Below are 25256 nucleotides of genomic sequence, written 5' to 3'. Positions count from 1 at the left end.
TCTATCTGTCTATCTGTCTATCTATCTATCTATCTATCTATCTATCTATCTATCTATCTGTCTGTCTGTCTGTCTGTCTGTCTGTCTGTCTATTTATCTATCTGTCTATCTATGTATCTATCTATCTATCTATCTATCTATCTATCTGTCTATTTATCTATCTATCTGTCTATTTATCTATCTGTCTATCTGTCTATTTATCTATCTGTCTATTTATCTATCTATCTATCTGTATTGTTTAGTTGTTCAATATCTATCTGTCTGTCTATCCATCGCTATCTGTCTGTCTGTATTGTTTAGTTGTTCAATATCTATCTATCTATCTATCTATCTATCTATCTATCTATCTATCTATCTGTCTGTCTGTCTGTCTGTCTGTCTGTCTGTCTGTCTGTCTGTCTGTCTGTCTGTCTGTCTATCTGTATTCTTTAGTTGTTCAATAGTTATCTGTCTGTCTATCTATCGCTGTCTGTATTGTTTAGTTGTTCAGTATCTATCTATCTATCTATCTATCTATCTATCTATCTATCTATCTATCTATCTATCTATCTATCTATCTATCTATCTATCTATCTATCTATCTATCTATCATTATTTTATAAGTTCAATAAGTCACTAGGACCTGTGTGTTATAGCAGTTTTTCCACATCTAAGCTTTTTTTTCCCCCCCATCTGAAGGCCATCTTTTTCTGTATGAAGACAAACAGCTATTAACTGTGCTAAAATCACTCTAATACACGTCTTGGTCTGGCCTCTTTCATTAATCAGTGCTGTATGCTGGAGATATATTCTTTGTTTCCATTGTTTCACCCGCTCCCCAGTGCTGGATGCTGGTGAAGGTGAGCTTCTTGAAGTCTGTGCCAGAGCCTCAGGGGTTGTGACCTTTGTCTCTCTCTCTCTGACATCTTCAGCTCACTCGGTGCGGTTGATCTGTGGTTGCCCTGCAGCTGTGACCCCCTTCCTCCCTCCCTCCCTCCCGTGTCCCAGCAGCCCCCTCTTCAAAGGCCACCAGAAATGTGACAGCTGGCAGAAGAACTTCTCCTTTCATTAAGAGAGCTCACTGAGCCCTGTTGTTGATCGTGGGCAACTGGTGGTGTGTTGACCTCGTGCCACGGAGCATAAAAGAGCTTAAAATTGATTCACACTTAACTTATGTTGGAGTTAAGGTTTCGTGGCTTAATGGCACGATAAATGGACTGAAACTTCAAGTTCAGCGCTGGAACAGATGTGGTCTAGTGACCTTTGATAATGCAAGGTTTTGTTCATGATATTACAAAACCTTATGCAAGATCAGTCAAACAAGTTTTAGTTATCGGTTTTATCTTTTCGTGGAAGATTTTTCAATTTACTTAATAAGTAGAACAACTGTTATGTCTGAGAGCAGATTGGAAATGAAACGCAAAAACAGATAATTCAGTCTTTTTACATTTTCAGAAATCGTGTTTTTAATTATGTTATCATGTTTTTATCAAGTTATTGAGTTATTTTTAGCCTAGTCAAAATATCATGACTACACTTTGATTGAGATTACTTGGAATGCACAATGAAAAAAGATTTATGAGAATTGTTAAAAATGTTATTTGAGAGTTATCTGTTTTTGAAGCAACTCTTCAAATATTAAGGGGAAAGTGATTATTATATATTCAGATTATATTAAAAACTTTAACAAACTAATAAACAAAGGAAGTATAATTTTTAATATATTTTATGGGAAATATTATTATATATTAATATACAGTATAGTTGTCTCATAATCTTTTCACCCGGCTTTGTATAATAACAATAAATTAATAAAATAAAACTATTGTGTTTTTATTCAAATTATAACAACAAAAACTAAAAGAAAATGAATATATATATATATATATATATATATATATATATATATATATATTTATATATTGTATATATAGATATTAAATTAAAATAAACATTTTCTATAAATAGAAATAAAAATATATATTTTATATATTATTGTATAAAATATATTAACTCCACTTTATTTTCATTTTAGCAAATTAGTAAAAATTAAACTTCATTATAGCAAATTTTTTTTTCTTCAGATTATTAATAATTTTTTTAAAGATGTTCTATATATGACACGCTCAAATTCAGCTTCATGGGTCATGGACTTTCAGTGCAAACATTTCCACAAATCACTTTTAAATGTGAAAGGGTGCTTTAGTGTCAAGCAATCTCACTGAGGCCAGATTGAGATTAGAACTATTGGTTCCAAATGCAAAGGTCAGAGAGTGACGGCCTTAACCAACGCATATCTACAGAATATTGCCAAAGATTCGTTTCCACTTTCAAATCTGAGGAAATTCCCAACACTGACCCGCAAAACCTTGAATTAGGCTTCATACAAATGCAAAGAGAGCCGAGAGCTGATACAGAGGTGGAGGTCAGATTTATCTGATGTAGTTTGATTAAAAGCATGAATTCTTCACTGTGAATTCTTTGTGAGTAACATGCCAAGTGTACTTACTATGAATGTTATTTTTAATTTACCCTTGCAGATTACAGCTGTAACATGAACTCACATAATTGCATTATGATTACACTTAGTGACCTCTGTGTTTAATTACGGTACAGGAATCAATTTTTATATTCTTCAGATTATTACAGCAGATACACACATGAGGACGACGAGGGAAAAATGTAATATACAAAGTGACACGTTCAGTTAAGGTGTTGGTAAACCGACACCTGGAGTAAGACCCTGGTGATGCAGAAAATACTTTTTTCAGATTCAGTGCTTTGTGCTTCTCTTGTTCCTAAAGATAAGTGCATAGCTTTTATCAAACAAGGTCATCCCAACCTCTCATTAATGACTTCTTCAGTGCTCTTGGCCTTTATTCTGCTGCCTGGCTGCATGGGTCAAAGCTTATGCAACCTTACATTGACTGAAAACAGGTACATGAGCGCCACCTACTGGCTGGATACAGACTTCTCTCTATCTATCTATCTATCTATCTATCTATCTATCTATCTATCTATCTATCTATCTATCTATCTATCTATCTATCTATCTGTCTGTCTGTCTACTGTTTCAACACCTTATTAATAATCACTTTTTAATATTTAAGAAGCATTTGTCAGACCGCACACTAATTTATTTAATATTAATAGATATTACTATTAATAGTCTGTGAAGGGTCATACTTACACTTTAATAATAGTTCATACTAATATATATATATATATATATATATATATATATATATATATATATATATATATATATATATATATATATATATTATACTGTTTATGATTGCAAAAGAAAAAATATAAATAAATAAAAATCATAACATATTATATATAATGCATTACACTTTTTTACTTTTTGTTATTGACTGTTTAACTCACACACAATTATTAATTTAAAGGACTAATATGCATCAGTTTTAGGTGTTCTAATTTATTGCTTTAATAGTCAGTCTGTTAAGGGTCATTTACAATTTCCCTAAACAGAAACAGAAACACACCGTTTCTCCTGTGTGAGAACTTTTACTTTCGTTTCATGAACGTTACAGAACTCACAGTCCGCTGACTTTGGCCTGTTTTATGCAGCAGTGTTTACCTGAGGCTGTCACATGTCTAGGCAAAAAGTCTGAAAGCATTCCCTTTCATTTAATAATTATAGGCTAATGTTTGCTGGCCAAATGCAATGTTTATATATATAAATATATAATTTAACTGTCACAGTTTTGTTGAGTATTTTTGTGTTCCATAATGGTGTCCATGACAACTTAGCCCACACCGCGCGACGGTATATCGTATTTTATTTTGGGGAAGTATCATCGTTTATTTTTAGTCACGCCTTTAGTGAATAGATTTGTTTTATATGTTTTGTTTATACTCGTTTCAGTGTGTGTGTGTGCGCGCGTGTAGGGGTGTGTTTACTCCATCGATGTGACGTAGGCGCGGGCGCGTGTGATTCAGACCCAGCTAATGGATGTCAGAGATGTCAGATGTGTTTGTACCGTTCGACTTCGTCATGGCGCCGTTGCAGCGCGGATGAGTGCAGGGGTTTTCTTTTTTAATCTCTTCCACGTTAAACTCCTCTGATTCCTGTATGCTCCGTTTTTACCCTCGAACCTGAGTCCATTTCGTCTGGAACGGAACCGGCCATGACCGTGGAGCAGAATGTCCTGCAGCAGCACTCTCAGAAGGTAACGCGCGCCGTCCTAACACTCAGACCCGGTTCGGTCCGGTCCGGTTCAGTTCGGTTCGTCTCTGCTCGGTTCTTTTGGTGTGGTAAGGAGGCTTTTGTGCGCGTTAGAAGTTCCAGTGGTTCAGTTTGATTGCTGAGGCCTAGCGTTAGCTTCACGTTAGCCGCGCCTCACGTTTCTGTGTTTGCTTTTATTTGCTGGACTGTTTGTGCTTACACGCGTATGTGTTTTAAATCACTCAGACCATTTAAAACAATAAATAATTATAACGTTGCATGTAACGGCGTACGCCCGGTAAACTAAATGTTAACCAGTTGCGTGTGTGCTAACAGGGCTAAAGCTACTAAAGTTCCCCATCAAAACACTCTTAAATCTCACTAAATTCCTCGTGAAGTGTCCGTTTGGGTGTTCAGAAGTGTTAGGAAACCTCGCGATGAGTTTGTGTTTGGTAAGCGGGTTTGTTTATGTTCTGATCACTGCTGCTTCATAAAATATATTCTTACCTTTGCCCTTTTGTTTGTAAACATGAAGGGTTTATTGTTTACGTGAGACACACGTTGTGGTTTGTTTATTGCGTCCGTTTTCATACTTTACGTCTTGCCTTGTTGGTGTGTGGTTATTTTGGCTTTAATTTGATCTGTTTGTAAACAGACTGTTGAATAGATGTGTAATAATCTTTTTCCTGTTTTATCAATAATCATAAACATTATTACTGACTAGTGGCGTTGTTTCGTTTGTTTTTAAGATTGCGTTTAAATGTGTAAACCTTCATGCTATTTGTGTTGTTTTTCATTTGTGAATAAAAAGTCCTTTCTGTGTTTTTGTTAATTGAAGTCAAATCTCTATGTCTGTTTTTTTTTTTTTGTAGTGGTTGTTTAACATAATCCATCTTAATTGCTCGCCAAGGGGTTGTTTTGGCTTTTAATAGTATAATGATCTATTTAGTTAAGTGGCCAGATAATTTATCAGCATATGATGCAGTAACTGAAGAAGTGATCTTGATGAAACTGAATGGGTTACAGCAGGTGGTGGGGAATATAAAACTATGCATTTCCCATAAACTGAAAGCGAACGGGCTGTAAGTTTCAGCGGCCCTGATTTGGCAGTGAGCTTGTGTTGCTTTATCATGTTACTGTTGTGAAATGCGTGTTACATAGCCCATCTCAGGGAGGGGTGTGCCACCTTCAGAGGGCTGGGACGTGCACGCTCCGCACATACCTCGTTTCATGTCATATCTTGAATGTAAAGCATACAATGCATTAAAAGGTCGGTCTAGCATCCTTTAGCCGCTGGCTCTTGCTTGGTTATGTAACGATGTCTCTAACTCGGAGACGTAAAGCAAACAGAAGAGCATTTGTAAACTATTTGGTAGAGCCCAAAGTAATGGTTAGTTGAGCAGAAATGGATCTCGGTCTAGGGAGGAGTGCCGTTCCTCCCTCTTTGACCTGGCACAGTCTGTGTTTGACTCATGTCGTTCCTGATCGCAGCCAGGACTGAGATAAAGGGCCAGTACTCTGTGTTTCCCAGCCGGAGGTGTGAGATCTTGTTCTGTTTGCTCCTGAGTGGTGTTGGTGACCGCAACTATTTGGGTCCCGGTCTCGCAGAGCTGGGTTTTTTAATGTTTCATCCATTTGACAGCTTATTATGCCAAACCCACCCACTTAGACAGGAAGAAACATGTTATATGATCAAAACAATTTTCCTTTTTTAAATATGACATTTAGAAGTGGGTACATTTGAGAATAAACAGTTGCGCCCATGTATATCACGTTTATTTCCTGGGATTGATAACATAACCTTTTACTTTAGTACTTTCATGTTGCAACTGCTAAATGTATTAATTACTAATGACTAATTTCTTAGTTTTATTGATGATTAACATCAAGCCAGGATTAGATGATATATATATATATATATATATATATATATATATATATATATATATATATATATATATATATATATATATATATATAAAAAGAAAATAAGCATGTATAAATTAGATATCTTTCAATATGGAGCAGTATAGATGGGGATGTAGAGTCACGGCAAAGTTTTGGTTTTGTCTGTTTGTTTAAAAATGTGTTTCTCCTGTGTTTTTTGTTTTTTTCACAGCACCAGCAGACATTACTGAACCAGCTAAGGGAAGTGACTGGAACTACAGATGTTCAACTATTACAGCAGGCACTGCAGGTGAACTATCGGTTTCATAAACTCTTTATTATAAACTGTTTAACTTTTAATATTGCAAATTTGTTTTGGTAAATGTTGTAGGTCCCATTTTATATTAGGTGGCCTTAACTGCTACGAACATGCATCAAAAAAATAAGTACAATGGACTTATTTGGTAATATTTTATTTCAAAACACTATTGCTGCTATTGAAGATGGATACGGGTAAGGTTAGGGACGGGTTTGGGTAGGTTTAAGAGTTCTTTCAGATGTAAGGAATGGGTTAACAGCGTAATTACATAAATTAGTTACCGATGTATTTAAATGCAGGTATTTTTGAAAAATATAAGTACAATGTAAAAACATGTATGTATGCAATAAGCTCATTGAATTAAATGATTCATTTAAACATAGTAGTTAAGGCCACCTAATATAAAGTGGGACAGATATTTGTAAATTTAGAAGATTGCAAGTTTGATATTATTTGCTGAAAGATTAGTAGTTTTACTGTGTGTTTAATGACAGGTGTTATAACATCTGTATTTGTGTCCAGGTCAGTAATGGTGACCTAGCAGAAGCGGTGGCCTTTCTCACAGAGAAGAACGCCAAGGTCCCGCAGCAAGATGAAGCCACCTATTACCAGACGGCCCAAATCACCAATGATAGATACATCAGTGTGGGCAGCCAGGCTGACACAAGTACGTATTTAAATCTCAGAACAATGATTGGCCGGAATCCAGGGGAAGGTTACACTGCTCTGTGATGCAGCGCAATCAAATGCCATGACGCAAATGAAAGCCAAGTGAAAAAAACAGCTGCGAATGCTCTGTTACTGACAGCAAAAATGATTTGTCTGCTTTAAACTTCAGTCTGCGCTTGAACTCAATAAGTGGGATTTTAGGATTGATTCATTAACTTCGGAACTGCAGGAGTAAATCTGCACTGCTGTGTCGAACCAGAGAATTAATATTTATTCCACACGCCCTGCTGAAAAGAGAGAGATACCGAAATGAGACATCATGTAACTCATAACAGTGGGAGTTCTGGCAGCTCTCTCATAAATACAAGCACATCATCTCACAGAGCCAGACCTTTAAAAAGCCAGCTTGCCGCTCCTCCCAGCTTGCTTCAAATGATGATGAAACAATCTCTAGTCCTACTGCTGAGAAAATGCTGACAGAGGGAATGTAAGTTTGGCGTGCTGCCTCATGTTAAGCCATATTCAGGATTTTCTCCATCACTGTGACCGTGTGTTATGACCTCTTAACCAGCCGATTCGTTGGGTGATGTTTAACCGTTTCGATGTTATCGACAAAAGTGGTCTGCCTCAATTTCTCAAAATTAATTTTGTGTAAATGCTACGTAAAATGAAAGTTAATTTAACTGTGGAGCGTGTTCTTTTTTTATGTATTTTTTTTCCTATCCAAGTTTAATATGCAGAGAAAACTATTAGTTGTATACATTACAGATTGTTTCAGAGCAACTGCGATAAATAGAATTTTTTTTTTTTGCTTTTGCATGCATTTTTAAATTTTAACGTTAAATTCAATCATTATTAAATCTTATTATATACTAAAATTGTAAATATTTGTATGTTTGAATGTCGTGTAATTGGCACGCACTCATCATTAGCTAGTAATTGTTTTGTTCCCTTTCAATGCTTATTTGATTGTTTCAGATGTAATAGATCTCACTGGAGATGATAAAGATGACCTTCAGCGGGCCATTGCTCTAAGTCTGGAGGAGTCTAACAGGGCCTTTAGGGAGACGGGCATCACTGATGAAGAGCAGGCTATCAGCAGGTGGGGTTGCTAAATGTTTTGTACTAATATAGATTTTAGTACAAATTGTGTCCCACGTGAGTTATTTTATAATTGTGTGAAGTAACCAGACAGGAGTAAAGTTTGATGTCTTTGTGCTTCAGAGTCTTGGAGGCCAGCATCGCCGAGAACAAGGCTAGCCTGAAGCGCACGCACACAGAAGTATGGAGCGATTCACCCAACCCTCACGACAGGAAGCGGCTGGAGAACTGTCCCGTAGGGCTGAAGAATGTGGGGAACACGTGCTGGTTCAGTGCTGTTATACAGGTCGGTATCAGCCGCTGTGATTGCTTTACAATTAGAAACGCATTTTCTTTTTAATGAGCTGAAAATCAACAAATGACAGTTTGATGAATTAATTTTGTGTCGTATTGCTTGCATAATACTCCAGACAGTTTGATTATGGTAGTCCCATGTGCGTTTCAATCTGGATCTAGTCGAGTGGCCTCATATTGCAGTTATTAATGCAGAGATACTGTTACGGTTCTGTTAATTGCATCAGTATATTTAATTAGGAGAAGATGAAATGAAATATGTGCATCTAGATGGTGCTGAATCATGTTTTGAGGTTGATAAAATATGGAACTATATATATACACACACACACACACACACACACACATATGAAATGCATATATAAGTAAAATGTAAGTCAGTAATGTGTGTTTATACAAAGCTAAAATGTAGCTTTGCCTCGCAGGAATAAATTCAAATGTAAATTCAAATGTGTTGTTACAATTGTAAAAATATTTTCTGTTATTGATATCTTAATTTTTAAAAAAAGTCATTCTTTAAATGTACATAATAAATATACACAGTTCACATTCACATATCATGTAAAGAAAAACTTATATTAAGTATTGATTATTAGTGTAATTGTAAGTTATTCACAATTAAAAAGTATCTTAAACCATTATTACAGCACTGTATATCTGCTTTTTAGAATGACTTTGAAGGTGACTTCATGTCCTACTTGGGCCTGATTGTTTGTGTCTTTATAGACGATGTCAGAACTTGAACCATGTTGATAGCTGAGTAATGATCGTTGAGTACTGTCACATGCTGTTTACCTCCCGTGTGTAACCTGATGCCTGAAGAAGCCCCCGCTCATGTTAGAAGCACAGCCACTCACAGCTCACAGCTCTGTGGATTTATAGATCTGGACGAGGAGACACTAAATGTGCCAGTCTGTCACCAAACACAATCCATCAGTCATTCACACAATAAAACCTCACTGACACTTCAACTAAGCCTGAGCAAATGTTTTTGTGGGAAACGCATGCGGCATTTTTATTTTGTCGAACCGACCTATCATCACAAGGTTGTGTTGGCATTAGAGCGATTGCGTACTGATATTTATCTTTTTATCTGTATTTTTCAGTCTCTTTTTAACCTGCTGGAGTTCCAGAGGCTGGTGTTGCATTATTCCCCCCCTGCACGGATGCAGGACTTGCCCCGCAATCAGAAGGTGAGATTGCCGGCCGATAGTCAGCTCACATGCCATAAGAGCTTCCATTTCTCACCCCCAACTGTGACCTTGCCTGACCTGGTTTGAAAGCCTCAGTTACTTGCAGTGACATTATCATACTGTTACACCCAACTGACTGGCCTGTAACCAGAGGAGCTGAAGCAGAGGAAGTGCTTTTTTTAAGGTCCCTGTTTTCTAGCTGTTAAACTGTCACATCAGCTTCTGTGTTCGGCTCAGCAGGCTAGCTGCTGTAAGTGTCATTTCTTTCTTCAGTATGCTCCTTTGGGGCCTCAAGCCTGTGAACAGGGTCAGCAGACATGGCCGCTAATCTGAGCTTAACCTCATCCACTGATAGAAGACCACAGAGCCCTGGATCTTTATTGCTCATTCTTTTCATCTGCTGGGTCAGTGGAGAAGCTCTAATTTTCTAGACTCGAATCTATTATCAATTAAAAGTGTCCTCTAAAGAAGAAAATCCAGATGATGTGATCTGGTGTTGGTTTCTGACCTCTGCATGACATTGACATTGTTGTAAGGCAGATATCCTTACTTGAAAGCTGACAGACCTAACTAATCTACTCTAAACATCCAAATAAACGCAACTATTTGCCATCATACCCTGTAACAATGTTTTAAGAAGTTTTACATTTGACATTTTTATTCATTTGGCTTACATTTTATGTCAGTTATGTACTCCCTGGGAAGCAAACCCATGACCTTGATGTTATGTGTTAAAGTTTTAATTTGTTCTCCATTTGCATTCCCATAGGAGCACAGGAACCTGCCTTTCATGCAGGAGCTAAGGCGCCTTTTCTCACTGTTGGTGGGCTCCAAGAGAAAGTATGTGGACCCGTCCAGGGCCGTGGAGATCCTCAAGGATGCCTTTAAGTCCAGTGAATCTCAGCAGGTAAGTCTCTGTCATTTACATATAGTATATAGTCTTAAAGGTCCAATACACCTTAAAGTCTAGAGATCTCGCAGTAGTAACAAAAAGAGTGTTTTATTCCAAAGATCACTGAATTGGTAAAATTGTCATGCATTAATGAAATTGGCACTTTTGGTGCAATATAAAAAAAAGTGTATACATAAGTGGGATTGGGGGAGGAAAACTAAATTCTGCAAAAATAGGTCCACTTATTGAGCTCTCAATATTTATGTCAAGGGTCAATCTGTTTTATACACGCTCAGCATAAGCCTGACTTTTTCATTAATAGACTACATGTGACCACTTTTATTTTGAACACATTTTAGTGCTCCATTTGCACTTAGTGAGAGAACCCACAAGAGCAAAATTGTTATTTTCAAGGATCAATTGAAACCAGTTAAAACAAGAATACGTTCATTCAAGGCTTGAATTGGTGTGTTGTTCGTACAGCAGGATGTGAGTGAGTTCACCCATAAACTCTTGGACTGGCTAGAAGACGCGTTTCAGATAAAAGCAGAGGAGGACAGGTAAGACCATATACATTCCACCAGAATATCTGATGATGCTTTCACAAGCTTTCCAGTGTATCTCTGTGTTTCTCTGTCATATCAGTCAGAATGATGTATGACCGCACCACAAATTCAGCTGGAACAGACATTAATGATGATTAATGTGGTACATTAACCTGTACGACTTCAATTAGCACCGTTAAATACCCACTGAAGACAGTCCTCATGTGACTCCTACAGCCAAAGGACACCGACTCCACTAGTTCAGAACATTTCCAGCACCATGTGACTCCATGTTTGCTCTTGTTCTACACAGAGAGGGAGAGAAGCCGAAGAACCCGATGGTTGACCTGTTTTATGGACGTTTCCTGGCTGTGGGCGTCCTGGAAGGTGAGTATTCATCAGCTGTATGAGTCCTCTCTCCTAGTTAATGAAAAGTGACCTTGCGTTAATGTGATGTGGAGAACTCAAGTTCTAAAAATGATGTAATGGTTGTTGATGTGTGAGTGGCATTCGGCTTATTAAACATGACAGCACTGATCATAGCTGGTTACATGCAGACAGTTTAGCTAGTGCACGTTTTATCTTGTCAGGAAGTTAGAATATTAAGATTTCCTGCATGTGCACTTGTCTTAAATGTATCAAAAAATGTACTGTTTCTTATTTAATAAGCACACTGCTATTCATACAGTAAGTGTAATACTAAATTCATCACGCCATATTAATCTGCACAACTGATTAAGAATTGTTTTTTAACGTATCACGTGAGCATATTTATATGATTTCTGAGGGGTCATGTGACACCTGAAGAGTAGAGTAATTGCTGCTGAAAACTCAGCTTTGAATAATATGGCTAAATAATAATAAACGTAATTACAGTAAAGTGCGAATAATGGGAGCATTTGGATATTTAAATTTGACATTTGTGTAATGTTTAAAGCAATTCCGGCCAAAATCATTCAATGTTTTTGGGGTAATATTTCTTGTGAATGACACACTTTCACAGTGCCGTCTCCATATGGTGGCCGCTAAATAAAGAGATTGATTGCAGAGCGTATTTAAAGACAATGATGCGAGTGAGCTTGTGTGTTTTTACAGGAAAGAAATTCGAGAACACTGAGATGTTTGGGCAGTACCCTCTCCAGGTGAACGGCTTCAAAGATCTGCACGAGTGTTTAGAGGCAGCCATGATAGAGGGAGAGATCGAGTCTTTGCATTCTGCAGAGAACTCCGCCAAATCAGGGCAAGAGGTTTGTAGAGAGGTTTCTTCCCTCTATCCCAGGGCATCACAATATGCTTAAACATCTAAAACTGTTTCACTTTCTAAGATATCACTTCTATTTGCCATCCAATCAATCTTTGAGGTGATGAAAAAGAAAACATGTGACCTCCGACCGAGATGTTACATAATGGCTTTTCAGTCATCGGTGTAGCCCTGGGCAGATCCCTTTGCAGCTGCTTCCTGCTAATTACTTCAGCTGAGTGCAAAAAAAGAAGGAGATTCTCTGGTGTGCATTATTCTGGGCACTAGTGGGCTGGGATGTTAATGAAAGCCCAGCACACCGTGTCTCTCTCGGGGCTCAGAATGTGATCAGGTCACCAGTGTTCATTCCAGCTGTCAGCATTGGAGGCGGAGCTGGAATGGGTCACATGGATGGGCTTTTCTTGGAGCGTGCTTGGAGTTAAAATGCTACTAAACACCGATTTCTTGAAAGTAAATTTCAAGAAATTTCAATTTTAAGAAAATTCAAGATTCAGAGAAAATGCAGTGTGAAAATTTGGATCAATGTAAAGACTTTAAAGACATTTTCTCACTTTCACTGATGTATGGACAACAAAAAATTTGCTTTAGTGTTATTATATGCAAATTTTTGATGTATGTTGTTGTTTTTTGTTTTGTTTTGTTTTCCCCCAGCACTGGTTCACTGAACTTCCACCAGTTTTGACTTTTGAACTGTCAAGGTTTGAGTTTAATCAAACCTTAGGCCGACCTGAGAAGATTCACAACAAGCTAGAATTTCCCTCCATGCTGTACATGGACAGGTTGGTCTGTGTTTTGAATATTTTGTAACGTTCAATCATTTCCCAGTGGTAGTCCACCCAACATGAGCATTTCATTTATTAGCATGCTGAAATTTGATTTTCTTTCTTGGGTTTATTTTATTTTCTCACACAAAATACTTATGTCTGCAATTGATTCCAGGTACATGGACAGGAACAGAGACATCACACGGATAAAACGTGAGGAGATCAGAAGACTAAAGGAACACTTGACCGTTCTCCAGCAGCGATTGGAAAGGTTTGTTAACTATGTTTAGCCTCTGCCCTAATCTAGAGAAAACTTGCATAGCAGAAAAATCTCAGTTTTCAACATGAAAGAATCTTTTAGATCGTTTATGAAAATATGAAAGTCACGTGCTGAGTGATTTTTTTTTTATGAGTAACAAGACATAGACTGACTAAATGTTTCATATTTTTCTGCTGTTGGTTCATAAAAATACTAACCCTTTTGCTCATTTGTGATCAGTTTTTTCCTAAAATTGTCTCTGTGACAGGTATCTGAGCTATGGCTCAGGGCCTAAGCGGTTTCCTCTGGCCGACGTTCTCCAGTACGCCATGGAGTTTGCATCCAGCAAGCCTGTGTGTACATCGCCTGTTGAGGACATTGATACAACAGCACCACCCGGTGGCACGACTGCACTGCTGCCATCTCCAGCAAGGCAGGTTTTTCAATTGAAAATGTATTTAGAATAGCTATTTTTTTAACGCGTTTATGAGAGATTAATGTGTTTTTGTGCATGGACTACAGCACAGGGGAGCAGCCGGATGCGTCTATTCCGCCCGAGTCCTCCGGCTCTGGTCCGCAGGCCCAGCAGCAACAACAGCAAAGAGTTTCGATCCATAAACCATTCACTCAGTCTCGTGTACCGCCAGACCTACCGATGCACCCCGCCCCACGACACATCACAGAGGAGGAGCTTCGGGTACTGGAGGGCTGTCTGCACCGCTGGAGGAGCGAAGTGGAGAACGACACTAGGGGTGCTTATGTTTATACTTAAACAGCCTGATTTCTGTCTCCTGTTGCTTTGAGCTGGGTGCATTTACGTGTTTCTGTCTGGTGTGTGTCAGATCTGCAGGCCAGTATATCCAGAATCCACAGAACCATCGAGCTTATGTATTCTGACAAGTCCATGATGCAGGTGAGAGGCTTTTTCGGATCACTTTAGATCCCCATGACCCCAGAACGAGTTAATCATGATCTTGTTATTGGGTTTCAGGTGCCGTACCGGCTACATGCTGTTTTGGTCCATGAGGGTCAGGCTAACGCAGGTCACTACTGGGCGTACATCTTTGACCCACATCAACAGCGATGGATGAAATACAATGACATTTCGGTGACAAAGTCATCCTGGGAGGAGCTGGTGCGAGACTCGTTCGGTGGATATCGCAACGCCAGCGCATATTGCCTCATGTACATTGATGATAAAAAACCCTTCCTTATTGAAGGTAATATGCATATGGAAATTTACCCATTAATTAATGTCCTATGAATTTTTAGCACAACTAATGAGCTGAGAAGTGAAATCTAAAAGCTTCTATTGAAAATGTGAATAAATTACTTTTTTCAAATTGAAAAATAGATTTTAAATTAATTTTAAATTAAATATTTAAAATGTTAATTGTGCTTTTATTTGTCAATTAGCTAAATTATTGTCACATTTAACAATATTTCTAACTTCAAGATTTATTTATATTTTTTACTTTTTGATTAATAAATAGATTCCTTATTTTTAAGTGACACTTCTAGTCTTCAGTACTTTATTTACTTAAAAAAAAAACTTGTTGAAGTGTTGAAATAGTTTTTAAATTATACAAATTAGTTTCAAACTGTCTGTCAAAATCAAATTAGACTAAATTAAAAAAAAAATCACATGTAAATACATTCTCATTTGACTCCATGTGTGTGAAATGCTGACTCTGTGCTTCTGTATATTTCAGAGGAGTTTGATAAAGAGACAGGGCAGATGCTCAGTGGCTTGGACAAGCTCCCTCCTGATTTGAAGGAGTATGTAGAGGCAGATAACAAGCTCTTTGAGAGGGAGATGGAGGAGTGGGATGCTCTGCAAGCGCGCAAACTCCAGCAGGAGAAACTGGCTCTAGCCGCTGCCAGTGTGGCCGCCCAGCCCATGAGCACTGAACCCTGCCCTCAAGACAACACGGGTGAGCCTTTCACATCTCTGAATCTGTGGCCATACCATCTGAAACAACTGTTCTGAACTATTTCTCTGCTCTCTCAGCAGCCCCTCAGCATGATCCAGAGTACATGGAGCAGCAGTCGCCCACCGGTGACTCCAAACACCTGCAGGAGGACACAGAGAGAGCCATCAGCAAAGCTGCAGCTGAGCATGATGAGAAGAGTCCAGAAGCCCTGCTCAACACAGTAAGACATAAACAAACACAAGGTCTGAGTCCTTCAGACAATTCTGGCGACCAAAACACTCTTTAAAAGGTGCATTTAGAAAGTTCTGCTGGTCTGTAGTTGGATGTAGGGCAAACATTCATGTCTACAAATGAGAAGAAATGCCAGTACGTGTGAAATGTGTGTCGGTTTTCATCTCATACAGTTCATGCTTTTTCCATTTGTCTTATAAACACACTGGACTTTGGGTATTTGGTTTTAATCACTCAAATATCCAAAAACAAATAAAAAAAAGCTCTTTATCCATGTTGTTGCATTTGCGCTTTGCTTCATCCACTAGAATAATGTGCAGTTTAAAAAAAAATGCAGTCATTTTCGTCTTATCCAAATAAGGTCCTTTATTCGTTAAATTACTCATTATTTACTGTAGATAGAGACATGCATGTAGCTGTAGATGATGAGTTTTTGTGAGTTTCGCTGACAATTAAGAGTGGATTGACACCAGCCTTCAATATTTCAATGCTAATGTATATGCAATTCAATATAAATTATCTGTAATACATATTTTGTAGGTAATATACATTCAGCTTTTATTTAGAAAATCATAATAAAAAAAAAATTGTATTGTGTTTAGCAATTCACTTCTAATTAATCAATAATTAGCCTAGATAAATATTTATACTTTTTACGTTTTAATTTAATTATGTTTAGGGAGAGAAAGCAAAGTAGTAATTTGTAAAACAATTTGTATGTGCAGTTTTGCAACTCATTTGGAATTAATCAGTTATTATTATAAAATAAATTAACTGATTTTAATGAAATACATTTGATTAGTGTTTTGTTCAGGAAAGAAAGCAAAATAGTGTGTTGTACAGTAATTTGCATGTGTTGTGTTTGGCAACTAATTTGTAATTCATCAAAATGTAAATTAAAATTATATTAAAAAAGGTTTTTCTTTAGGTAAAACATTCAGTTTTAAAGAGAGAAAACATTAATTTGTCCAAAAATTACATGTTGTGTTCGGCATATCATTTATAGTTCATTATCAATAATAATAATATATATATATATTTTAATTAAAGAGCACATAGGTATTTTACTTCCCACATGGTTTCTTTTATCCCAGTTTAATATAAAAAGATAAGTCATTCATAAGCTGTGTCTCGGAGGTCACATTTGTCATCAGTCATTGAGCTTTCATTTCTGAAAAGAGCAGCAATAATTTGATTTCCTTGAAAAAGCAAAAAGGTTTGAGCCGGAGCTATTTGTTTGTTTAGCCAATCAGAAATATTATCCCAATTGAAATTGTTGACAAAAAACAGGACAGTTTGTATCCAGGATCTCATTGAGATTATTAAAGGTAGTAAAAATAATAAATAAAAAACATTAACTGGATTGGATGCTCTCTCAGTACTTCTTGGCCCACTTTCTCTTTCGGAGAGCTTTTTTTCCCCCTCTCTTTCTGTCTTTCTTAGTCTCAGTCATCACATCCTGACAACGAGGAGACCTCTGACCCCTGTCCTCCCCTTGACCCTGAGCAGGATGACTCCGCCTCCTCTCCGCCCGCACCTCAGCGGGTGGTGGAGGTGGCCATTCCTAATGTAGGAACCTTCGTCATTCAGTCGAAGGAGGGAGGTTATGATGATGAGGTAGAGTCCCAAAAAAAGAGTTTGGTCATGAGCGTGCAGCCTTTAAACTCCCAGCATCCCTTTCACAACCTACTCTGACATGCCAAAACCATTTCAGATTTACATTTATATGCAAGTTACTCCCAGTGGACTCCCAAACTACTAACGCTGCCCGCGGAAAAACTTCTAAAAAAAAAAGTAAAGATTCTGTTTTTCCTGTCTTTTCATTTTTTCCCTTTATGAAGCATGTAGCGCAGGCTTCAGATCATTGTGCTTTTTATTTTCATTTTAATTTGCCATCTACACAGCTCACTGTGCTGTTCATTATTTAAAGAAGCAGAAGACACATTAAACTGCATGACGATTATGTTCTGAATGTTTATTCATCTTCAGTGCTTGACGTTGAATTAGCTTTCATGTGCTAAGCTAATTCGTTTACTTCAGTGGGTTGGCTTGAGTTCGTTCGCTGGTGGCTGAGCTGTTTTGTGACTGGCATGCGGACTGGCCAATGAGAGTTTTGGAGGCCGGTGTAGTAATATCCTTCCCTCCTTGGGCAGGCGATGATGACCCCAAACATGCAGGGTGTCATAATGGCCATTGGCAAATCCAGGAGTGTTTATGACAAGTGTGGGCCTGAAGCAGCGTTCTTCAAGGTACATAACCTGCTGCATGCCACACCCCCTGTGCATCTCATAAGCTCTTTGACCACACCCCCTTCCCGAGCATCTCATTATCTCTGTGAGCTCACTTTTTACACAGCAGGCTATGGAAATACCCTCTGCATCCTGATTTGTTATCCTCATAGGGTTCTTAATGAATAATCATAATAAATAATCTACTGTGTGTAGGTTTTGCTGACTTGACTGGATCAATATCAGCCTTCAGTCGTTTGGTATCAATAGTGATGAAATTAAATTAGCGCTGTCAATATGAAATTAAATTAGCGGTGTCAATATAAAAATCATTGTATATGTATGTGTGTATATATATATAGATATATAGATAGATATATAGATATAGATAGATATAGATAGATAGATAGATATATGTATATATAGATATATATGTATGTGTGTGTGTGCCCACTTTGCTGTTGAGATCAGGTATTGAAACTTCAAAAATGATTATTTTGAAGTACCGCAGTGTTTTTTTTTAGCATTGGTTTACTTTGTCACCATCTGCTGTCAGCTGAATGTAATCGCTGCTGTGTGTTGCAAAAGTTTTGGGAATCTTGGTTATGCAGTACTGTGTACTTGACACAACATGACAAACAATGTTGAGCGTTAATTAAAACTTTAAAGACGGCTAGATTTAAGACAGCAAGTGGTAAGTGAGTTAATTAATGTACATTACCCCTTTAAACAAATACATTTAAATTTGTTTCATTTGCAGATGTCTATAGGCCTCTAATTTTGTGTGTTTTCATTTGTTGTCCAGCTGTGTGTTTCACTCTGCAGGCTATTTCTATAACCAAAGAAGTTTGAGTCATATGCATTATAACCACATCACCAAATCAGCCATTACTTTTTTATATCTTCTTGTGTAGATAGAAAGATTTATTATTTTCTTGCTCACTGGCAATTCTAAATAAACGCATCCATCTCTGCATATCTATAAGCTTTTATTTCTTTCCCCACTGTCTCTTGACTTCTTTCTATCTCTAACAGGCGATGAAAGTTGAGTACACTCGTTTACTGAGGTTTGCTCAGGAGGACACGCCCCCCGAGAGGGACTACCGATTGCAGCACGTCATTGTGTACTTTATTCACAACCAGGCACCCAAAAAGATTGTGGAGAGAACCCTGCTCATGCAATTCGCTGACAGAAACCTTGGCTTTGATGAGAGGTATGAGTCATATGGATCTTTTTTATTTTCTGTTTTTATTTCTACAAACTCTAAAGTAAAAACATTAATCCTTAGTAGTCTTCGTAGTTTTTTCTTTAATTCTAGTAATATTTATTTATTTTAATTTCCATTTGGTTTTTACTGTTTGATTTTTTTTTTTTTTTTTTTAATTTATTTATTTTTTCAAGATCTGATTCTTCAACACATATTTAATTTTTTTATTTACATTTATAATTATTTGAAGGCACACTTGAATTGTCCTATTGTCAAGTGCTTTGCAGGTTGCATTGTTACAGGATTATAGAAAGCCTGGAAAGATTACGTAATTTTAAAATAATATTTCTATATCTGTAAAATTAATGGAAAAAATCATGACTTACTGAAATGTTTTTTTCTAGTTATGCTCCACTCTAAAATATTTAATCAGCTTGAAATTGCTCTATAGTCATAGTAAAAATGCAGATAAAAATCATTGGTCAAAAGCTTTAATAATAATAATAAATAATACTTTTAAATTATTTAAATATTTTTTTGTGTCCGAAAACTTGTGGGGGGGGTCTCTCTAGTTTCACAAGCTTTCTTTTTCTAACAAGTTTAGCTTTGAAATGCCTTTTAAATGCGTTTATGAATGGTTATTGTATTATATAGTTAGTTGAGTCTCCAATTGACAAAACATGAAAGACAAGCATTAGCCGCACACAATGCTCTAGCTTGACAGGAACGCCTCACTGATAACTGATTGATTTTAGAAAAAGCGAACCTGCTTCCAAAGGCCAGTTGCATCTCGAGCCTCGAGCCTGACACAGACACTGATTATCAGCTCGTCACAGCAGTCGGTGCCGTTTCTGATCATTGTGTTACCAAACAGCTTCCTGTCTGCCTGCCCGAAAGGCTTTTGTCTCGCTACGCAGTCTCGTGTGTCTCCAGAGCAGACTGCACGCTCCGGTGAGGAACGTGATCCATATTCATAAGCAAATTGATTTCTTTCTCCTCTATTTTGAGCGAGGTAATTAGATTGATGTGCGCGCGGCCCCAGATGCGACGCTTTCTTTCTATTTTGTTTTGGGTAATAAAGTATGATTCATGGCCAGAGGACTCGGCTCGCTCCTGAGAGCGTCTCATGAGTCACGCCTGAGCTCTAATGTGGCGGCCCTTTTCTTCCCTTTTAGGTGTAAGAGCATCATGAAAGTGGCACGTGCTAAACTGGAGCTCATTAAGCCTGACGAGGTGAACATGGTGGAATACGAGGTGAGCAAAGAATGCTTTACTCTTAGGTTCGGCTATTGCTTGAATTTGAATTGTTAACAAATCTTGAACAAGTTTTTGAATTAAATTGGACTGGAATCCTGAATCCAGAATCCTGATTTGAATAATGTATTTGGATTCTGTAAAAAATATAAACACTTTTCAGTATGCTGAATTTCTTTAATGTAGCAGTTTATGAATTTTGTTACAATTACAGTTCAAGTTCCACTTGGGCATGGATTTTTTGATTTAAAAAAAAAAATTATGAAAAAGGAAACATCTAAAAAATAATAATAATAATAACAATAATACTACTAATGAATAATACATTTTCTCTATGTAAATTAAATTATTAAATTATTTCTATATATAAGTGTGCGTGTGTATATGCATGTATGACTTTAACCTTTTTTAAAACTACTGATGTTCACTACTAACAGGATTGGTGAAATCATGCAGTACTGCGAATAATGAAGCAGTTTGTTCTCATTATTTTATTTGTAATTGTACTTTGTCTTTATAAAATAATCTTACGCTATTTCTTCTGGCACAGATGTGGCATCTGGATTACAGGAAATTTCGTGACTCGACAGTGTTTCTGTTGATCGGTCTGGAATTATTCTTAAAGAAAAGGTTAAGCTCTTTTATTTCTTGAATTTTCCTTTCATTTAAGGTGGACTTTGTGAAATGGTGGAAACGGCCCTTACCAGAATCCTTAGCTGTAATATCACCACTAGATGGCAGCATATTCTGCTTTATAAACGCAAAGCTAGAGACTAAAACTTGCTAGTCAAGAAACATTTATCTTCTAGCCCTTTTACATACTTGTATAGGTGTGTGAGTGTGCGTATGTTAATATTCTCTTTTCATTGATTTTATTGCAGTTATGTGGAATCATTGATGTACTTGATCTACGCTCATCAGTACAACAAAGAGCTCCTGGCAAAAGGGCCGTACAGAGGCCACGATGAGGAGCTGATCGCACATTACCGCAGAGAGTGCCTGCTAGTGAGTGAATCAACCACCTCCTCTTAACCTAGATCTAGGACCAGTTCAAACCGTGCTCCTAACAGCTCTCAGATTAGTGTTGTTTGTGCCGATGTACACACTTTCCTGTAAACATTTGTTTCTAACACCAATGACTGGAACTAATCTGGTTAGCATTTCAGCACAGAGAGCATTAGGAGAAATGGTTTGCATATATGTGGTTTTGCAAATACAATTTGAATAAACATTTTCTCTGTCAAGTCCAAAATGCCTTTTTCATTTCCTGTCAAAGTTTCGCTTGGGGGAAAGAGCGTTTTTCATGCTTTTATGGCGTTTGGATTCACTTTAGATTTAAAAGCTGAAAGTTGAAGCTTCTGTTTGTTGCTGTTGTAAATCAGCTGTAATAAACGTTTTCTTTGACTTTGCAATTCGCTGGCATTCTCCCCATTAATGTACCCGGTGACCCCCATACGGCCATTGTGCTCGTAATATAATCATCAGTCCTGGAATAGGAAGCGTACTGAGCTCAGTGCGTAAACACATTAGCGGGAAGCATGTCGTTGTCCTTGTTTCACCTTTTGCAAGAGCTGCAGAGGACCTGACTTCATCTCAAGCTGTGCTGTTTACTCTCTGCTGGCTTTAATTGAAAATACTGCTAACATTGACATAGCTAATGCGCTGCAATGTTTTTTTTCTTCTTTTCCGCATTCTAGCTAGTTGCTCATTCCAGTTGAGCGGTGAAAGGGGTTAGAGAGTTTACCTGACGCATTCAAAGTTTGAGAGCGTTTAATTGCATAGCAAAGAACATCAGCTTTTTGCGTCAGTAAAAACAGTCTTGGATATGGAGGGTGTTTTGTCGAAGGGACGAGTGTTTACATTGTTTGATTTTTGTGGGCTTTTTTTTTTTTTTTTTGTGTGTGTCTCGTAGAAATTGAACGAACACGCAGCTGCCCTCTTTGAAACTGGCGAGGAGACTGAAGTGAACGCTGGTCTGAGCATCATGAACGAGCTGGTGGTGGTGTGTATTCCACTGTTGCTGGTGGATGAGATGGAGGAGAAAGACATGGTGGCCGTCGAAGACATGAGGAACCGATGGTGCTCATACCTGGGCCAGGAAATGGAGCGTAAGTCTGAAGAGACATTTAGATTTATTTGTACACATTTATTTGACTTTAATGCACCTCATAGGTGCGATAAATGCATTTACACTGCACTTGCAATTGCATAAATAATAAAATAGTTATAAAAATGTTTATATATTTATTTTTAATGGAATAATTTTAAAAATGAAATTCTTTTAAATGTAAAACTAAAACTGATTGTAGGTCATGTTAAGTATTAATAAATCATTGAACAATTCATTCAAAACGGAAGATTGATTAACAAGCAAATTCTGATGACAATTTCGAGATGGCATGTGACTCTGTCTACTTGGAGCCTGTTCACCTGAAAATGAAACTATGGCGCTTTCAATGCTTAAAAGTAACACCTAATGAATCTGACGTGGTCAGGTGGTACAAGTTTTAGCTCTCAGAAAATTCCCAGTTATAATTACGAGTACTACGAGAGCGTGTACACGCATTTAACAAGTTGTCATCTCATAATTACAGTATGATGTGAATGTACATAAAGCAAGGCAATGGCTGCATCTGAAATCACTGTATATTGGACAAAAACAGATTTGTCAGAACGTACACTATTAACAGAAGAGCAGGCAGCCCACCTACCCAGATTACTTTCTTCTTCCACCAAGATTCAATAGTCTGCATTCAGTGGACACTTTACTATTTCATGAGCTTTTGGGAGAGGATTTGAATGGCAGAGAAGCGGCAACTGATTCTAGTACGTCACATGACATTGACAGCATGAAAAATGTAGTGCATTCATACTATGTAGCACTTTCTTTTAAAGTAATTACTTATTCAAACGAAGTACCTACTGAGAGAGTATGCAATTTCGGCTGCAGCCACTGTCTTTATGAATAAATCATTGAGTCACTCAAACAAATCCTTTACGGATTTATTCAGGAATGAAATACTGGTCCGTGTTGCAACGGTTCTGTTTTGGATTTGTTAAGAACTGAAAATATTTTGTAAGAGACTACATCATGTTTTTGTGATTTGAGGTGTGCTCTCCCTGAACTTTCAATGCAATTGTCAACCACTTTCCGGTTAATAGCTAGCATATAGCTCCATCTCAAACGTGTCTTTTTCTTCTCCAGCTAACCTCCAGGAGAAGCTGACCGACTTCCTGCCCAAGCTTCTCGACTGCTCAACCGAGATTAAAAGCTTTCACGACCCTCCCAAACTACCTTCATACTCCACGCTGGAGCTGTGCGAGCGTTACGGCCGGGTCATGACGTCGCTCACCCTGAGTCGAACCCCCGCAGACGGCAGATGAGCTGCGCAGACCTCATCTGCTCTCAACTAACACACGCCTTCCTTAAAGCAGGGCTTTCCCAAACCTACCAACCTTTTCTTTCTCTTTTGCTGCTAGAGATTTTACCTTTATCCTTATCGGTATTATTAATATTATTTTGAGGATTCTGTTATATTTTAAAGCTAATGCAACCGTGATGGTGTGAACCTGAGCAGAGACGAAGAAGCAGCATTAGATGGATGGTTAACTCAAAAATAAAAGTTTAGTCGTCATTTGTTTTTCCACACCCATATGAAAAGATGTCTAGCAGAATGTTCAAGCTGCTGGGACCAGGGACAGCTGTGGTTGGAAAGAAGAAAGTCATATGGCCTCTAATCTACTTGAGGGTAAAGAAATGAGGCTGAATTTTAATTTTCAAGTCAACTATCCCTTCAAAGCAAAGAATGGTATCATGTTGGTGCTTTAGACATTGGCGCATGCAGCTTTAGCTTTGTGAAACAAGGTTGAGGATTCATTTCAATATTTAGTTTGATTTTAGTTTGATTTTCTCCTCATCGTCCCTTTTCACATAAGAAGTGGGTCATCCTGCCGCTCCGCCCTCAGTTACAGTGTTACTGCATTGTTTTTTGTTGTTTTTTCTAAGGACGGTGAGTCAAAAAGCTGGAGGCTCTCGGATGGGTCTGCGGACCTGACGACTGGGACTTTAATACAAGTTTTAAGTGCTGTGGTTGGCAGCCATGGGACATACTGTGGCTTGTTAATACATTGAGAGAATAAAGTTTTATTTATGGCTCTTTTAGGCCAGATACATATTTTTTTAAAGGTTCCTAATCTTTTATTGAACTTCGCATTGAATGAAACTGTGCTGTGCTACTTTGGGTATCTCAAAGAGAACAGAGTATGTTTTCCCATGGACTCGGATAGGTTTGACTGCATCTGACTCTTCCTGAGTTTGGTTTACCATAAGAAGTTTCTTAGATACAGAAAAAAGCCAGGTATTGAGTAAAAAGGCACAAACGCTACTGCTTTCCCAAAGAAAACTGATAAGAACACAGTACTAAACTGAATCTGTCTTTCACAGTCCATTTCTGTGCATACATAGTACAATGTGCAGAGTGAACTGCTGCATTGTTTCAAGATAGCTACAAGGGAGATTTGATGCCAAGCATCAACTAGAACCGAAAGTTTAGCATTCACACTGGTGGAAAAATCCTGAATGGATGCACTCAGCATTACCATTGTACATACTTATACACCCTTATGTTTGTCAAAAAGTGTGATTTTTTTTTTTTTTTTTTTTTTTTTTTGATCAGAGCAGCTTGTTCAGCGCATATGATTTTAAAGGCTATTACACAAAGCTGACACAAATAAACAAACCAAAACCCACTGTAAATGCATGATTCTCTGATTTAATGCACTGATCCACAAGTGAGTAGGTTGGGGGAGGGGTGTATGAACATGACCACGCCTTCACGTTTGACCACGCCCACTCTTGTTGCACTGCTGTAAATTCCTGTTTGATGCAGTTATTTTTTACTTTTTTTATTTTTTATTTTTTTTTTAATCTTTTCTCGGCTCTTCTGGGCATTGTGGTGCAGTACATTTTAGTAATTCTAAGAAGCCATCTTTAAAACCTGCAAGCAGGAACAGGCTTTCTAGGAACAGTTTTATTGTATTAGA

At 37.7% G+C, this 25256-nt stretch overlaps 1 protein-coding gene across 6 annotated transcripts; it reads left to right on the top strand.

The window, feature by feature from the left end:
• Positions 1-3937: 3937 nt before the first annotated feature.
• On the top strand, positions 3938-24969 carry usp25 (ubiquitin specific peptidase 25). 6 transcript variants are annotated; one of them, XM_043229293.1, is made up of 26 exons: positions 3938-4178; positions 6294-6371; positions 6903-7047; positions 8028-8151; positions 8274-8436; positions 9551-9637; positions 10407-10544; positions 11016-11089; positions 11388-11461; positions 12170-12321; positions 12987-13114; positions 13275-13370; positions 13627-13791; positions 13881-14110; positions 14201-14271; positions 14350-14578; positions 15071-15292; positions 15370-15512; positions 16967-17140; positions 17677-17772; positions 18787-18965; positions 20135-20213; positions 20764-20843; positions 21095-21218; positions 22126-22321; positions 23419-24969. In XM_043229293.1, the coding sequence occupies exons 1-26, from the start codon at positions 4137-4139 to the stop codon at positions 23595-23597; spliced, it is 3468 nt and encodes a 1155-aa protein (XP_043085228.1). In that variant the 5' UTR covers positions 3938-4136; the 3' UTR covers positions 23598-24969. The 6 variants fall into 6 exon arrangements, with proteins under 6 accessions (XP_043085228.1, XP_043085227.1, XP_043085226.1 ...); XM_043229292.1 differs by having other exon boundaries at positions 11013-11089; positions 15373-15512; XM_043229291.1 differs by having other exon boundaries at positions 11013-11089.
• Positions 24970-25256: the final 287 nt, after the last annotated feature.

Source organism: Puntigrus tetrazona, unplaced genomic scaffold (genome assembly GCF_018831695.1).
Source record: "Puntigrus tetrazona isolate hp1 unplaced genomic scaffold, ASM1883169v1 S000000002, whole genome shotgun sequence".
NCBI lineage: Eukaryota > Metazoa > Chordata > Actinopteri > Cypriniformes > Cyprinidae > Puntigrus > Puntigrus tetrazona.
Note: the sequence above shows the minus strand (reverse complement) of the source record. Positions and strands in the feature narration are given on the sequence as shown.

Bases quoted from the DNA above. Each gene is read 5' to 3' on its own strand.
- usp25 (XM_043229291.1), top strand. From the start codon at position 4,137: ATGACCGTGGAGCAGAATGTCCTGCAGCAGCACTCTCAGAAG. The intron at 14,272-14,349 runs GTGAGAGGCTTT...ATTGGGTTTCAG, and splicing joins CTGACAAGTCCATGATGCAG to GTGCCGTACCGGCTACATGC. The intron at 15,513-16,966 runs GTAAGACATAAA...TGTCTTTCTTAG, and splicing joins CAGAAGCCCTGCTCAACACA to TCTCAGTCATCACATCCTGA.